This window comes from Pseudorca crassidens, chromosome 9 (assembly GCF_039906515.1).
Source record: "Pseudorca crassidens isolate mPseCra1 chromosome 9, mPseCra1.hap1, whole genome shotgun sequence".
Lineage (NCBI taxonomy): Eukaryota > Metazoa > Chordata > Mammalia > Artiodactyla > Delphinidae > Pseudorca > Pseudorca crassidens.
The window spans coordinates 8163449-8180118 of NC_090304.1; the positions used below are offsets into that span (position 1 = coordinate 8163449).

A 16670-nucleotide genomic window follows, 5' to 3' on the forward strand; every position below is an offset into this window, starting at 1 on the left:
GCTGTAAGGAGGGCCCTGGGGGCTGTTGGGCAGGGGCTAGGGAGACTGGAGGGTGGGGAGAGCGTCCCCATTGTATTGCCGGGACATGGGTCCCTGTCGTGGGCGTGCCTGAGCAGATCCTCATTTTCCCTGGGTTCTCTTAATTTCTTTTCAGTTAAGCTGCTGTTTGTGGAGGGCTCACAGTGTGCCCGGTGTCTTGCCAGGGGCCCTGCCGGACACCCCGCATCTCTCCGTGGTGGGCGCTGTTCTAGCCCCGCTTCGCTCAAGCAGCAGTGGAGTCCCGGCCCGGGTGAATGACTTGACAATTGCATGGCTCGGCTCCCAGGTGTCCCAGCCACACCCCGCCTGCCCTCACCGCACGCCAACTCCCTGGGACTCCGTGGGGTTCACTGCCACCTTCTCCACACAGATGTCCCCGCCCATCCCTGCATGGAGAGGAGAGAGGGAGGAGCTCCCCACCATCCCGCTCGGGGGCCTCACATCCCCCCACCATCACAGCCCAGCCAGACTCCAGGCAGAGGAGAGAAGGGCCCCCCTGGTGACCTCCAGGAACTCTGCCGAGAAAAACCCGGGCAGGCAGGCAGGCAGGCAAGGTCTCACTCGGCTGGTGAGACGCGTCCTTTCATTTTCAAGGAGGCAGCGCGGCTTGCATCTTGCCCGTGCTGCTGAAAGTCACGTAAAATGGTAGGATCTTCCTGAAGGGCAGTTTGATCACATATATGGAAAGCCTTTAAAATGTGCGCGCGTGGGCACATCCTTTAGCCCATTAATTCCACTTCTAGGAAATGTATCCTAAGGAAATATTTGGACAGGTGAGCAAATATTTGACAGGTACAAGGATGTTCATTGCATCACTATTTAAAACAGCCAGGAATTGGGACTCCCCTGGTGGTCCAGTGGCTAAGACTCCACGCTCCCAATGCAGGGGGCCCGGGTTCGATCCCTGGTCAGGGAACTAGATCCCGCATGCATGCCGCAACTAAAAAAAGATCCCGCATGCCACAACAAAGATCCCGCATACCTCAACTAAGACCTGGCGCAGCCAAATAAACAAATATCTTTTTTTTAAAAAGCAGCAAGGAATTGAACACAGCCCCAGTAGCCAAAAATAGAGAACGGTCTAAATAAATCATAATATACCCATGCAATAGAATATTATGTGACTACAAAAAAATGTTTCATGTAATTATTGACATACAATCTATTTCTGAGTTTACGACAGGCTATAACAACTTATTTATATTTGATACCATTTCCATTAAAAATCTCTATCAGTAAAAATCAGAAAGTGAATACATCAAAATGTTAACTAACAGATTATCTAAGGAGAGTTAGGCCACCGATTCGTTTTCATTTTTTCCTTTTTGCATTTTCTGATTTTTTTCTAAAATTGACATTCAGTGAAGGTGAATTTTTTCAATCATATGTACATATTATTATATTGGTTTGACTATACATGAAATATTCCTGAAAGACATAAGAACTGGTAACATTGATGCCTCTGTTAACAAAAGGTCAGTGGCTAAGGGTCAGGACATGTGGAAGAAAATTTTTTTCACTATGTACCTTTGTAGTCTTTTTTTTTTTTAAATACTTTTTCACACACTTCCTTTTTTTATATATAAATTTATTTTATTATTTATTTTTGGCTGCGTTGGGTCTTTGTTGCTGTGCGCGGGCTTTCTCTAGTTGCAGCGAGCGGGGTCTGCTTTTCGTTGTGGTGCACGGGCTTCTCGTGGCAGTGGTTTCACTTGTTGCAGAGCACGGGCTCTAGGCACACGGGCTTCAGTAGTTGTGGCACATGGGCTCATTAGTTGTGGCTCGCGGGCTCTAGAGCGCAGGCTCAGTAGTTGTGGCGCACGGGCTTAGTTGCTCAGCCGCATGTGGGATCTTCCCGGACCAAGGCTCGAAGCCGTGTCCCCTGCATTGGCAGGTGGATTCTTAACCACTGTGCCACCAGGGAAGTCCCCTTTGTAGCCTTTGAATTTTGAACCATATGAGTTTATTTATGGAAAGACCCAAACAAACTTTTTCGCCAACCCAATACAAACTAAATTTAAATTTTGAAGCAAACAAAAGATTGATGGGGCATCTTCGACATTTCACAAACCACATTTTTGTGTAGCAGTGAATGTGGAAGGAGACTATTTATATGAGAGTTGCAAACTCAGATACCTAGAGGTTTCAGGAAGATAAATGAGGGACTGAGCTGGTATGGTCAATAGAGAGTGGTGGGGACTGGGGCCAACCAGAAAGCAGGGGCCCTCTCTATGTGGCAACACGATTCTGCTTTGGCTGATCAGGCCATCAATAAAAGTCAAACATCCAGGCTTTCATATGCAATTTCTCATTTTGAAACATGTGCTGGGTCTTCCCCGGTGGTCCAGTGGTTAATGCAGGGGGTCTGGGTTTGATCCACACTCCCAATGCAGGGGGCCTGGGTTTGATCCCTGGTCAGGGAACTAGATCCTGCATGCCACAACTAAAGATCCCACATGTGGCAACGAATATCCAGCGTGCCACAACTAAGACCCAGTGCAGGCAAATAATAAATAAATAAATAAACAAACAAACGTGCTGTCTCCCCTGCCCCCCAAAATAACAAGTCTCTATAGGCCAGGCACTGGTACCAGTTTGCAATCCCTACTACATGACTGTGGAATATTCTTGTTGAGAGATGCAGGGGATGTTAAGGAGGGGTCAAATGGTGGTTGCAAGGCACAGACTAAAAGCAAGCACCCCGACTTCAGTTCTAACAGCAGCTGGTTAACAGTGACTTGGAGGGAGGTGAATGTTTACGGGCTGCCAGGCCTTCTCAAGGGCATCAGCATTTTAACAGAGCTGGGAGCCCGAGCCTACCCCGTGAGGCAATTTAATAGTGGAATTAGAGGCTCGATGCAGAAAGGTGAGCCCTTCCAGCTCTCCCGGAAGAGACAGCCTCCACGTAAGGCTGGGCTGGTTAGAGACCAAAGTCAAGGTGTAGAAGGAAGCAGGCTGCCAGACCGCAGCCCTGATCACTTGCCTCTGAGCTCCCCACCTCCCTGCCTGTGGCCGCCCTCTCCCCGCCCACTCTGCTTGGTCACACCCTGTCCAGCTTACAGCCCAAGTGTCATCTGTCTCCCCTGCAGGTTCTCGGACCACTCCGGGTAGAGGCAGGACTCAGATCGAGGCTGCTCATTCCTCTGAGCCCCAGTCCCTTCCATCCAACAGGCTCCCTCCTTGGGGTTACTCCCATCCTCTGAGTCTCATGAAATGAGACTAGGAAGACCTCTTTCTTAGGGTGGCTGTGAGTTATGTGGGATGAAGGGTGAGGAAATTGCAGATAAGAGACCACTTTTTATCCATCAGAGTAGCAAAGGTTTTATCACTGAGTGATAACACTCAGTGCTTGTGAGCATAAAATGAAATGTGACATTTTCATACCCTGCTTCTGAGACTGTATGCCAGTATATTTGTGAATGGATGTTTGAAAGTATATTTCAAAGTATATATCAAAGTATGTAGGCAAATCTACAAAACAGGATTTAGATGATGGTTGTCTAGGGCTGGAAGGTCCAGGGGAAAGGCAGAGTGACTGCCAGTGGGCACAGAGTTTCTTTCGGAGGTGAAAAAAGTGTTCTAAAACTAGACTGATGGTTGTACAATGATGCAATGATGGTTGTACGACTCCGAATATTCTAAAACTCACTGGGGAATTCCCTGGCGGTCCAGTGGTTAGGACTTGGCGCTTACACTGCCCGGGCCTGAGTTCAATCCCTGGTCAGGGAACTAAGATCCAAAAAGAAGAAAACAGCAGCCAAAAGAAAAAATAGCTTTACTGAGATATTTTTAATTGAGGTATAATTTATATACCACATTATTCACCCATTTGAGAGGACAATTCGGTGATTTTTTTTTTTTTTTTTTTTGGCCCTTCTGCTCAGCGTGGCTTGCAGGATTTTAGTTCCCCAATCAGGGATTGAACCCGGGCCCCAGCAGTAAAAGCGCCAAGTCCTAACCACTGGACCGCCAGGGAATTCCCTCAGTAAAGCTATTTTCAAATTTTTATTTACTTATTTATTTATTTTGGCTGCGTTGGGTCTTCGTTGCTGCACGCGGGCTTTCTCTAGTTGCCACGAGCTGGGGCTACTCTTCGTTGTGCTGCGCAGGCTTCTCATTGCGGTGGCTTGTGTTTTTGCGGAGCACCGGCTCTAGAGCGCAGGCTCAGTAGCTGTGGTGCAGCGGCTTAGTTGCTCCGCGACATGTGGGGCCTTCCTGCACCAGGGATCAAACTTGTGTCCCCTGCATTGGAGGCAGATTCTTAACCACTGCGCCACCAGGGAAGCCCAAGGTATTTTTTAAATGCACAGATTTATGTACCAACTTGTCTCCACATCATTTATGATAGAAACAAAGTTTTAAACAATCCAAACATCCAGCCTTGGGGTAAAATTAAAGCCCATCCTCACTACAGAACTCCTATGGTTGAGGGAAGTCTGGAATCAGACCACCGGGATGGAAGGCACTTCTAGCTGAGTGACCTTGAGCAAGGTGCTGACCTTCACTGAGGCTCACTTTTCCCTCTATTAAATGGAAATGGTGTTTTCTTCATCAGCTAGTCGTGGGGAATCCATGAGATAAGCCATGTAGTGTTCAGGGCAGTCCCCGCACACTGGAAGACCTCAGTAAATCCCAGTAAATACTTGGTCGTTAAATGACCCCACTCTCACATGTGTTCATCCTCTAGTTCATCCTGACAGCCATGACTCCCTCTTGGCAAATGGGGAAGCCTGGGACTGTTAAGTGACTTACTCAAGTCACACGGTCAGTAAAACAAGAGTCAGAATTAGCGATGCTTTCCCCTACCCTCCCTCCGACCTCCTCCTGGGCCCCCTCTCCTCCCTCAGACCCATAGGATGGGATACAGTTGGGTGTTCCCACACCCCCACAACTGCCCTTGACCCACACCCATGGGGTCCCACCTGCCCACCAGGCCCACCTGGCTTTGCCCTGACTTCAGCATCTGTGGGGCCCCAGCTCCTGTCCCCAGGCCTCCAGTTACCTCCTCCTCTAAGAGGCAAACCTCAGAACAGGAGGGGAAGGTCCACGCTGAGATGACCCCACAGGGTGCCTATGGGGAGAGAGGCCTGCAGCAGCCCATAGTGTCCAGGCAGGGGGCTGGGGCTCTCAGGACATCTGCACTATACGGACAAATAGCCCTGACCTGGGGGGGCACAGAGGCGCTCAGGCCAAACTGCCCTATGGTCACAACCACCCAGGAGGGATCACACAAGGGCAGTCTCATGCCCCTTGAGAGGGGCACACTCTGATCACTGCCACAGCCGTGGGTATGAGCTGCTCCCCTCCTGCTCTCCCTCCCTGACGGGAACCAAGCCCTGTCCAACTGACCTCTATCTAGGGACCACCCCTTCTCCTGCTCTCCACCCAATGAGGTTGCAGAGGGGAGTCTAAGATCCAGATCTAAGCCAATCAGCACACTGCATCCCTGGCCACAGTGATTGATTCAGCGTAGGCACTTGACCTAAATGGATCCAATTGGAGTACATCTCAGGATTCCTGCCAGGAACGCTAAGACAAAGACTCTCTTTATCACCAGATTTCAATCTGTAGCTCCCTGGAGCACCTGCCACCCATCCTGGGGCCAAAAGGAGAATCCTCCAAGTCTGCAACAACACCAAAAAGGCCCACAACAGAAAAAAAAGCTGAGACTGGGGAGCTGAGTCCTGATCATATGTTTGCATCCTGATCAGGTCTCGCCTGAAGCTACCCCTGGGTTGTGTGGTTCAAAAAGCCAAGAAGTCCTGTTCTGCTGAAGCAAGTTTAGGTTGGGTTTTCTACTACTTCCAACCAGGAGAATCCGAAATGGTACATGGCAGAGGTATCAGATACACACCCAAGATAACTGTTTGATCCTCATGTCAAAAGCCAAGGACAAAGGGTACCATCTTACCCAGAAGGGTCTGCCGTGTCCCTCCTCTTTGAGGTCTCAGGCCCCGTTGGCTGGCAGGTAGCCCCAAGACCTCTGCCTATACACACCCCCAACACATACACACACACATGCCACACACAGCACTGGGTAGACTTTTATTTTTAAGTCAAAGGCACAGCCTGGATGGGCTGAGGCAGTGACTGTGGATGCCCACCCCAGACCCCCAAGGTGCCACCCCCAGCTAGGGGCAGCTGTGCCAAAGGGGAGGGGATGGGTGAGAAGGGGGCCTCCCCTTTTAGGGGATCGCCTACCTCCTTCCTTAGCCTCAATAGGGGGAAGCAGGTGACATGAAGTGAGGCAGAAATGCTTCAGGGGGTCCCCCAGGGCCTCTCACTGAGCACCCCCGACACAGGTCTTTGGTGGACGTAATTGCACGAACAGTCCATAAAGTGACAGCTTGAGGGGTGCCCCCTCCCAAGAGCAGGACCTCAGGGGAGGGCAGGGGAGAGGTCCCAGTTTCTCCCTGTGGCAACTCAGTGCTTAGAAATGGAGGAGGAGCCCTCCCCTGCCGGGGCAGCCCCCTGGGGGAGAAGTACCTTCCACCAGATGAGGCCGCATCTAGGCAGAGGGCCCCCCACTCCACTCCCCAGCAGGCCCCCTCCCTCCCTGCATCTCTAACTCTATCCGGTAAGACATTAAAAAAATTCTCTGCTTATAAAAATACTTCTGCTCTGTCTGGGGGTGGGGTGGGGGGGAGGGGAGAGAAGGGTAACAATCCCTGGGGATGGGGCGGAGCTATACAGGAGGCCTGGGGGCAGTGAGCCGGCCTCCTAGAACACAGCCCCGACCGGGGAGAGGGTCACAGTGACGGAGGCTAGGAGGGGGGCAGGGGACCGTTGGCTCGTCGGGGGGCTCCCTTGGCGGCGGGTGCCCGGCCCGGGACGGCGGGCACGGGGGAGACGCGGCGGGATGTGGCGGCGCTCCGCAGCTTCTGTTTCCGCCGCTTGGCCAGCGGCGCGTTTTCCACGCTCTTCAAGAAGAAACCCTCGCGTTTGCCCCGATTGAACGCCTGGCGGAAAGGAGGCGGTAAGTTCCACCGGCCCGGCCTCGACTTCCAAATCCTAGCTTTGGCCCCCATCCCAGGCCTTCCTTCCCATACCACTAGGTCAGGGCCAACAGGTCTTTGGCCTGCAGCCTCTCAAACGGTCAGGGTCCCGACAGGTCAGAGGCCTGGATTCGGCTGAACTCAACCTCTCAGGACTCTGCGGGAGGCGACTCCCGCAGGCTCTGCCTCTCTAGCCTCGGTCCCGGACCCCCTGCAGGCCCCGCCCCTCACCAGAAAGGTGGCGTTGAGCCCGGAGCGCACAGCTGGCCCCGAGGACTCCAGCACGTCCGGCGTCCGTAGCGGAGGCGAGGAGCGCGCGCTGCCGTCCTGCAGCCACGAGCTGCCCCGCAGTCCCTCGAGCTTCAGCCGCTTGGTGGGGTCCACAGTCAGGAGCCCTGGAGGCAGGACAGGGGAAGTGTTGGGGGGCTGTGTGTAGAGGCTGCGCCCCAGAGACATCCTAGCAGCCCCACTCTCCTCCCCACAATTCCCCCACCAGGACACCTGACCCAGTAGCAAACCCTGTCCCATCATGACCCCATGGCCTCCCCCTCCCCAGCCACGGCCTGTGACCTCCGGCTTCGCACCTCGGACCAGCTCCTTGGCTTCCTCGGACACGCCTCGCCAGGCCTCCCCGTCAAGGGAGAAGCGCCCCTCGCGGATCTTGCACATTATTTCCGCCGCCTGGCTCTGCCCGCCCTGGCCTGAGGCCCCCTGGAAGGGGACCTGGCCTGACAGCATCATGTACTGGGGAGTGAAAAGTGAGACCAGTCCAGACCTTCTCCAAGAGGCTAACTCCTGAGGCCCACGGGTTATGAACTCTGACTTCCAACTCCTAAAACTAGGATGCCCGGACCCCAGCACCAGAGAGACCTCGCCTCTGTATTAGGACGACTTCTGACCCCAGCCTCAGACCAAACCCTGCCACCCCAACAAGAGAACTCCTGTCCCCAGGCTCGGAGGACCCTGACATCTCCTCGGAGACCCCGTCCCATACCAGAATGACGCCGAGGCTCCAGAGGTCGCAGGACTCGTCGTAGCCCTGCTGCGCCAGCAGCTCGGGGGCCGCGTACTGCAGCGTAAAGCAGGGTGTCTGCATGGGCCCCGCTGGGCTCTGCGGGCGCAGACGCGCGAACCCGAAGTCGATGATCTTCACCGGGGCTCCGGGCGTATCATCGGCGTACAGGATGTTCTATGAGGGCGGCGAGGCGGCCGTCAGAGACTGGCCCTCCGCGCCGAAGCCCTCCCAGTCCGCTGAGGCCCCGCGCCCACCTCGGGCTTGAGGTCGCGGTGCACCACCCCCGCCTCCTCGTGCATGAAGCTCACGGCCGACACGAGGCTGCGCAGGATCTGGCTCGCCTCGGACTCGCTGAAGTGCCGCTTCTTGCGGATGTGCTCCAGCAGCTCCCCACCCTGCAGTAGCTCCAGGACCAGGTACGTGTGCAGCTGCGGGCGGCGCGACGGGCCAAGGTCACCACCTGGGTTACTGTCACCACCTACCCAACCGGGCCGCCCCCCGACCCCCCACCGGGCCCAGCCAGATCCTGCCCCGCGGTCAACATCAAGCTCCGCCCCCGGCTTCAGGCCCCGACCCTGTTCGAACCCTGACCTCAAGACCACCCCAAGAACCACCTTAGGACTCGCTTCAGTTTCTACCCCCTACTTTTTTCCAGGCCCCCGTCCCTTTGGCCACCTTAAAACTCGCCGCCCTAAATCCTCCCCCTGCCCCGTTCCCTTGGCCATCCTCAGCTCCGCCTTCCGGTCCTCAGGCCCTACTCCCCTGAAATTCCACTTCCCTGACCTCCGGGTCCTCAGGCCCCGCCCATGGCGCTCTCAGGCCCCGCCTCCTGTCCTCCTCCCCGCCCCCCACGGGCAGGCTCTAGCGTCCCTGGGCTCCGCCCTAGCCCAGGAAGGCGTCACCTGGTCCTGATGCACTTCGTGCAGCTTCACCACGTTGGGGTGCGACTGGCACAGCCGCAGGGCGGCCACTTCGCGCTGCGTGTTCGCCTCCAGCCTGGGGGCAGGGCAGGCGGGGTCAGGACAGCTGACCTCCGGCCCCGCCCTCCCCGAATCCGCTCAGCAGAACCCAGCCCACCCCGGGCCCGCCCACCTGCGGCTGAGGATTTTGACCGCGAACTCCTGGCCGTTCTGTAGCTGGCGGCAGCGGCGACACACGGAGAAGCTACCCTGGCCCAACGCGGGTTCCCGCAGGTCCAGTTCGTACTGCTGGAAGAAGGGCGAGTCCTGGGGGCGAAGGGGACGCGTCAGAGGTCCTACCGGGAGCCTTGCGGCCATGCCACGCCCCTGTTCAGAGAGGCTACGGACCTCACCCGAAGCCACAGCATGCGCCTGCTGAAGCCACATCTGGAGTCCCCAAGCCCACTTCTCCCCACCCTGGCCCAACCCACCTGCATCATGGCGCTCCTGGCCAACGCTGCCCTGCCAGGCCGGTCTCCAGCAATAGACGCTTCCAGCACATCGGTCATCACCGCGTTGTTGTGGTCAAACAGGATGGACGGTGCCACGAAGGAGTATCCCTGGCGGAGGAGGGGTGTTGTCAGTGGTGGATGGAGGTGCAGATGGAGTCCCCGAAGGCCCAGACCCAGCGGGAAGGAGGGCGGGGCAGAGGAAAGTCCCTGGAGCAGGGGATGTTGCTTTTGCATCCTGGTGCACACAGGATGCGTGGACATTTTATTCCACCTTGTTCTGTGATCTCTTGGGACCATGCATGTCTGTTCCCCCGCCAGTCTGTGACTCTGCCTTTCCCATCACAGTGATCCCCCCAGGTGCCAAGGGCATCATCTGACACAGTGTAGTGGCCCAGAATATGATAGGCTGAATACATGAAAGAACTGTGGCCTGGCATCACACATACTTAACTTAGGAGAATTCAACTCTACCCACTCAGGACAAAAAGTCTTTATTCCTTCCTTTCAAATCAAACTTTGGCCTCCTCTGCAAGGGGGGCTACTGAGGAAACGTAAAGAGAAACCAAAGTTAATTCTTTGCCTTTCCTAACAATCCACATCCTGGCAATTCAAGGGACTCTCAAGGATAATTTTAACAATGTGTTGTTTTCTCCTAAAAATGCAGCGCCACTGTGCGCTAGAATGCAAGCTCCACATGGGTGGGATCATTGTCTGTCAAGTTTATTGTTACGTCCCTAGTGCCCAGGTCAGTGCCTGGCACATTGAAGGCACTCAATACATACTTTTGAATCATTAAATGAATGAATGAAAGTAACCACTGATTCACAAGAAAACTTGCTCATTAGGACTGTGAGATCGAGGATGGATCGCAGGAGATCGAGGGATATTCAAGCACAGAGCTGTCCCTTGTGAGAGCTTCATAGAGGGGAACTGATCCATCCATACTTGATATTGGCCTATTCTTATTTAATATTTATGGACCATGTCCTACAGGCCAGGCCCCCAAGCTGGACTCAGGGACACAGAAATTACCAGCTGGACTCAGGGACACAGAAATTAAACACACAGTCCCTGCCCTCTGGGAGCTTCAGACCAGGTGAGGCAGTCTCAGTCAGCGCCAGGATAAAACCTGACAAACTGTTTAGAAGGAGATTTTGTCTGTAGCAGGCTGGTGCACAAGGAAAGGGTGACCCAGGGCCAGAGGAGCAGGGAAGACTTCATATGCGGACAGCACTGGACAACAAGGCTTGAATTTTGCCAGGTGAGCAACTATACCCTCCAGGTTGAGGGAACCACATATGCAAAGGTACAGAGGTGTGTTCTGGCACCTCTGAGCAGTTCAGAGGTGCTAGAGCACTGAGTGGGATAACAGAGTGCTGAGGCGAGGGCTCTGAGCAGAGACCACATCGTGCAAGGCCTTGTATGCCGAGCAAAGGAGATGGGACTGGTCCAACAGGCCTAAGCTTCTAAAACTGGGTGGAGGGGGCCTATGCCCCCAGGAGTGTGATATGATGTGCCAGAGGGACGTGCAAAGCCACAGTATAAACAAGGCATCTCTTCCTAAGTGTCCCCTTAAGCAAGTGAATAATTTAAAACTTATTTTAAATAATAATTTAAAACTTATTTTAAAATAATTTAAAATTTATTTTAAAATAAAATAATTTACGTAACAATAGAGATATGATGGAGAAGAAGGGAAATTAACATGAAATTTCAAGATAAACCAGGAAATTCAAAGGCACGTCCTGCCCAGGTGGTCTCTATGACTGACAACTGTAGGTTCCACACGAGTGGAGAGATCTAGAGATGCTGGCTCCTGATCAGGACACAGGGCCTGTGCAGTGCCCACAGGTCAGCCAGGGCTAAGGCTGAGCAGCTCTTGCCTCCCCCGCAACTGTGGTTCTACGAACACTCGCTCACCTGGAAGATGCGAGGATCCCCAGGTGGGGGGCTTCCAGGGGGTGAGTAGACAGGCTCCAGCCGGGTAAATTCCTCTGCAAAGTTGCCCACATCCAGCTCTGAGCGGATCTGGGGTCGGAATGGGGCTGGAATCTTCCTGGCAGCCAGAGCAGCCCAATCCAGACCCTGGAGAAAAGGAATGAGAGACAAGGGGTCAAAGGGCAGGAAGTGGAAACCCCTGTCCACTCAGGCCACCCTCACCAGGCAGCTCCTCAGTGAGGCAAAGGTCTCACTGGCATTTGTGTGGGAAGCTGTTCTTCCTGCCTCTCCAGCTTCTGTTTCCCTTTCTCTGATAACAGAATCCCTATTTCTCTTGGAGAACCAGCCCTCCACCACACTCAGCCAACTCTAAGGCTTTTAATAGAATTGATGTGCAAAAAAAAAAAAAAAAACAAATCTCTTTCTCCTACTGGACTTAAATCTGGGAGGATATGGGCCTGGAACTGCTGGGGACCCCCTCAATGTCTAATGATGAAGTGCCTGTGCAGAAAAGCAGAAGGAAGAGACAAAGAAAGAAATTCCTAATAACATAGATTCAGCACCTGGATGCAGCCTTGCCTGAAGTCAGACCACTTTTCCTTGGACTTTTCATTTATGGGAGCTAAAACATTCCTTTTATGTTTAAACTAGTACAGCGGAGCCTGTTCGTTGCCTGCCCAACATCCACTCTCCTGGTCTTCCTTAGTACTATAGCCCCAATTTTATTTCAGGAACCAATGTACACATCTAAAAACTAGTATTTTATAAACTTCCTTGCAGCTAGCAGTGACCAGTTACTTGTAAGCAAAAATTACGAGGTAGGAATCCAGGGAAAGAGCCTGAAGAGGAGGGTGAACCATTGGTAAGGTGCCCTTTTTGCCCTTCCACTCCTTCTTCTTCGTGCTTCCCACCTGGAGAGCAACCTAGATAGCAAGAGCTCCAGCAGTCATCTTGTACCACGAGGCAACCTTGGGGACAGAGGCTACGTGCTAAGAATAGAGGAGCATTTAAAAAGAAAAAAAAAAGAAACTGAACTTGGCTTCATGAAGACACCACAGCAGCCCCAGCCTGCCAACTTCTGGATTTCTTTTACGTGAGAAAATAAATAAATAAATAGACGTCTATCTTGTTTAGACCACTATTCATTCCTATCTCTGTTCTTAGCAGCCAGACTCTATTCCACAGATATCACCATCTTGAGTTGGACTTTTTGTCACTTGCAGCCTAGAGGCCCGGCCCGGGCTTGAAGGCCCCAGTTCTGGCACCAGGGACCTGAGCATTGCTATCACCAAAGAGGCTATCTCAAGAGAAGGGGGAATAAGGGCACCATCAGGCCTCGAAAACCTTGGGGCGCCTCTCCAGTGTGACTACTGGTCCAGCTACTCCCAGCACCTGGAGCCTGGCATGTGCTCAGGGCGGGTTGAGGAATTCACTTAAGGAAACTGACACTGTTCAGTCACTTCACCCACAAAGGGACATCTTCACTGCAGAGACTTAGACTCCTGTCCGAGAAAGCTTCTCTGAGGGCCCTTCCAAGCAGTACTTGCTGGGAAGATTCAAGGAGATGGCACTCATAGCAAGGGTAACTGGATGTCTGGCCCACTGTAAGTGCCCATTAGCGGATGCCTCTGTTTCTACGTCAGACAAGGCAAATTTAATACCCACATGTAAACAGAACACAACAGTTAAGAGTGTGGGCCTTCAAGCCACCCAGATGCGGGTTTAAATCTAAGCTCCATCACTTAGCTCAGTGATCTTGGGCAAATTACTTAACCTCTCTGAACCTCAGTTTCCTCATCTGTAAAGAGGAAGATAATCAGGAAGGTTCTGAGGCTTACATGAAATAATGCAAGCAAGGGGCCAAGACACAGGTGTTCACAGTCACAGGGCCCTGCTCGGCAGTGATGCTGGCCAGGTATAGTGCCCGAGCCAGTGAGGTCTCACAAGGACAGAATTCACTCTGCACTGCACCTTAAACTGTGTGTGCTTTTAACAAGTGAACAAAACCCACGTGGTTGATTCAGACATGTCCATCTGAAGAAGAGGCACACAGCCTGTACAGGTACAAAGACCAAAACCCTGAGTGGATGCAAGAGTCATAAGATTTGGGCTGACAGCAGACCTGGGGTCTGTTCCCAGCTCTACACTTTTACTGTGTGATCTTGGGCAAGTCACCTTGCTCCCCTGAACCTGTCCAATGAAAGGACTGATGAATTCATTCTCAAGTCCCTGCCAGCCCTACCAGGCAATGAATGCTTTCCCGCCAAGAACACATCTTCCAAGTTGCAATAGAGACGGCTGAGAAGACAAGCCTGCTTTCTTTATCTGAGAGGTTTTCCAAATCAAGTGAAACTGGCCAGCCTCAGACCATCCCTCCAATGTCCCCCAACCCAGAGCAGTAGCCTGGCCCCGGTGTGTGCAGACAGGTATGGGGGCGAGCCAGGAGCCTCACCTGGAAGAAGGGGTGGTTCTTAACTTCCTGCGCCCCCTGGTGTCCTGCACCCAGCCGCTTCTTGGGGTCCTTGCAAAGCAGCCGCTGCAGTAGATCCTGTGCCACTGGCCCGATCCGGGGGGGGAAGGGAGGGGAGCACTTCAGGATCCGTCTGGGAGGATTGGTGGGGGGGCGTCAGGGGCAGCAGGCCCCCCCTCCAGCCCTGCCCAGGCCCCTCGGCCGCCCTCTGCTTCCAGCCCTGCTCACCGAGACACCTCTGCCTGCGTGTTCCTCTCGCCCTCCAGGGTGAAGGGCGAGGCCCCCGTCAGCAGCTCGAAGAGCAGGATGCCTAGGCTCCACCAGTCCACAGCCTGCGGGGCAGAGCCAGGGTGAGGGCCTGCGACCACCCCTACCTTGCCACACCCACCCCTCTGACCCCCCGCCAACCCACCTTGCCGTGGCCCGACTTGCTGCGGATAATCTCGGGGGCCATGTACTCGATGGTGCCACAGAAGGAGAAGGTCCGCTCTTTCTGGGAGGGCAAGAGGACCCGCCCAAGGCTCAGAGTTAAGACTCGTGGACTTGTGAGGGTCGGAGCAGTGGGAACTCCCCGAAGGCAGGGCCTGGATCTACTCACCTCTGCACCCACAAGAAACGCAGAGCCAGGCATGAAGCGGGAGCCGGGAAGGGACAGCCCGCACGGGGGTCCTTCACTCACCTCCTCTGTCAGGAACTCCTTGCTAAGCCCGAAGTCCGTGAGGACGACATGGCCCTCGGAGTCCAGGAGCACGTTCTCCAGCTTCAGATCTCGGTAGATGATGCCCAGCTGGCAGGAGCAAGAAGGCCCTGAGGATCCCTCCCCCGACACCCTCTGCTCCTGTCCCTGCACCTGGTCCCTGGGGACGGGGATCTCCAGTGCTGGTGCGGGGCCGGGGTGGGACTGGACCATTGGATAGGAAAAGCCATTTAAGATGTAAAAGCAAGGAAGAGGACACCCTGGAGAGGCCACAAGGGAGCAGGCCCCAAGTTCCCAGGGAGAGGAGCCCCATCTCATGACGGCTTTGGGAGCCAAGGCATGAGGTCTCCGTTTGCAGAAGTTCTGTGAACGTGGCCCCAGGAAGCAGCCTCGCGCTCCCTGTGAGAGGGAAGCCCCTCCGAGGAGACCCCAGGGGAGGAGACCCCACCAGGCAGCACCGGGGCCTTCCTTCCAGGAGGCCTACGGGAAGCAGCTCCCGTCCCCACCGAGGCCACCAGCCCTCAGAAAGCCCAAGGCCACTAGGTTCACAGGCCCCTTCTAAGGCCCAGGCCCAGTCCCCACGGCCACAGCCAGGTGGCCAGGTCCTCACCCACCTTGTGCAGGTGTTCCAGGGCCAGCACGATCTCGCCCCCATACACGCGCACCTCAGCCTCCTTGAAGTACTGGCGCTGGTACAGGTGGGTGAACATTTCGCCGCCGTTCACATAGTCTGGGGGCGGGAGGTGGGTGAAAGTCGCGGAGTAGCCCCCTGGGGTGGCCCCCCCGCCTCCACGGCCCCCAGGGTTGGAAGGTGTCTGCCCTTACCCAGGATGAGGTGCAGCTTGGCGTCCGTCTGGAAGGCGTAGTGCAGCGTGACCAGGAAGGGTGCCTGGCGCACCAGCTCCAGCACGGAGCGCTCCGTGCGCGTGTGCTCCTGCGTCTTGGCTCGCTGCACCAGCGCCGCCTTGCGCAGCACCTTCATGGCATACAGCTTCCCCGCGTCGTGCCCGCCCGCCTTCCGCACCAGGAACACCTTCCCGTAGGCTGTGGGAGCAGCGAGTGGGCGGAGGGTAGGCCATGAACAGGAGGGTGGTGCAGACGGGTGAGGGTGGGCACGCTGCCAAGCCAGGAGGGTGTGCAAGTCGGGGGAAGGAGCTGGGGTGAGAGGCAGGTGTGCAAAAACTGGCAGAGCCTTCTAAGGAAAAGGTGTGCACACCCCCGGGCGGGTGCTCAGCAAAACCAGGGAGGGGATGTGCAAACCAGGCTGGGGGGCACACAACTCCGGGAGGCCTGCAGCGGGGGTGGGGGTGGGGTGGAGGGCGGGTCATGTGCAAACCTGTGGAAGATGAGACAGATGCAAGAGGATGCAAAGCCAGGGAAGGGAGGCAGAGGTGCACGCAGACAGGGGAGGGCCGGTCAAACCCGAGGAGGGGAGTTTGCAAAGTGGGGGAGAGGGCTCTCATATCCCGCAAGGGGAGGAGCTGTGAAATCACACAGGAGAGCTGCAAGCCCCCAAGAGTGTTGGCAGATCCCAGAGGACCTTCCAGGGAGGAGCGACGTCAACGTGGAGCAGCCCTGCGGGTCGGCATGCAAACCATGGCAGGGCAGGGCAAAGCAGGCAGGGCAGGGAGAGGCTGGGGAGCACTGCCGGCAGCCTGGCCCAACCCAGGTGGGTGTGCAAGCGGGAGGCCCGGGGCACCATGCCTGGGACACCTGCCGGTGGATAGGGCTCCTCACCTCCCGTGCCCAGCACCTTGAGCAGCTGGAAGTTCTCCACGCCCACCTTCTCCTCGTGCCCGGTCAGGTTGGCTGCGGGCACAGGGGGCAAATGAACCCAGCCCGTGCATGAACCCTCCCAGCCGGCCTGGGCAGCCATCACCCGGCCTGCACCCCGGGCCACCTATGCCCCACCTTCGGTGATCTGCAGCTCCACCGCACAGCCCTCGTCCTCGTCCTCGTCCCCCATGGCCGGCGGGTCGCTGGGGCCCGCGAGGCTCAGCTCCGGGCGGCGCCGGTTACATGGCGGCTCCGGCCGGGGCGGGAGCTTCCTGGTGCCGCCTCCGGGGCTGAGGCGGGCGCCGGCGCCGCCTCCCTGCTCCCCGCCC

The 16670-nt window shown here is 55.4% G+C and overlaps 1 protein-coding gene across 3 annotated transcripts; it reads right to left on the reverse strand.

Moving 5' to 3' along the window:
- Positions 1-6070: 6070 nt before the first annotated feature.
- Positions 6071-16670, reverse strand: RPS6KA4 (ribosomal protein S6 kinase A4). 3 transcript variants are annotated; one of them, XM_067748556.1, is made up of 17 exons: positions 16477-16670; positions 16303-16374; positions 15391-15609; positions 15180-15295; positions 14548-14655; positions 14281-14361; positions 14097-14200; positions 13851-14001; positions 11381-11545; positions 9440-9568; positions 9142-9275; positions 8952-9045; positions 8304-8477; positions 8029-8223; positions 7619-7778; positions 7266-7429; positions 6071-6998 (listed from the first exon to the last, which is right to left on the reverse strand). In XM_067748556.1, the coding sequence occupies exons 1-17, from the start codon at positions 16529-16531 to the stop codon at positions 6804-6806; spliced, it is 2316 nt and encodes a 771-aa protein (XP_067604657.1). In that variant the 5' UTR covers positions 16532-16670; the 3' UTR covers positions 6071-6803. The 3 variants fall into 3 exon arrangements, with proteins under 3 accessions (XP_067604657.1, XP_067604656.1, XP_067604654.1); XM_067748555.1 differs by having other exon boundaries at positions 8358-8477; positions 14467-14655; XM_067748553.1 differs by having other exon boundaries at positions 14467-14655.

Excerpts from the sequence above, each read along its gene's own strand:
- RPS6KA4 (XM_067748553.1), bottom strand. The coding sequence starts at position 16,531 with ATGGGGGACGAGGACGAGGACGAGGGCTGTGCGGTGGAGCTGCAGATC. Across the intron at positions 8,224-8,303 it reads ACCGCGACCTCAAGCCCGAG|AACATCCTGTACGCCGATGA; the intron begins GTGGGCGCGGGG and ends CCGCCCTCATAG. Across the intron at positions 7,779-8,028 it reads GGAGCCTCGGCGTCATTCTG|TACATGATGCTGTCAGGCCA; the intron begins GTATGGGACGGG and ends TTCACTCCCCAG.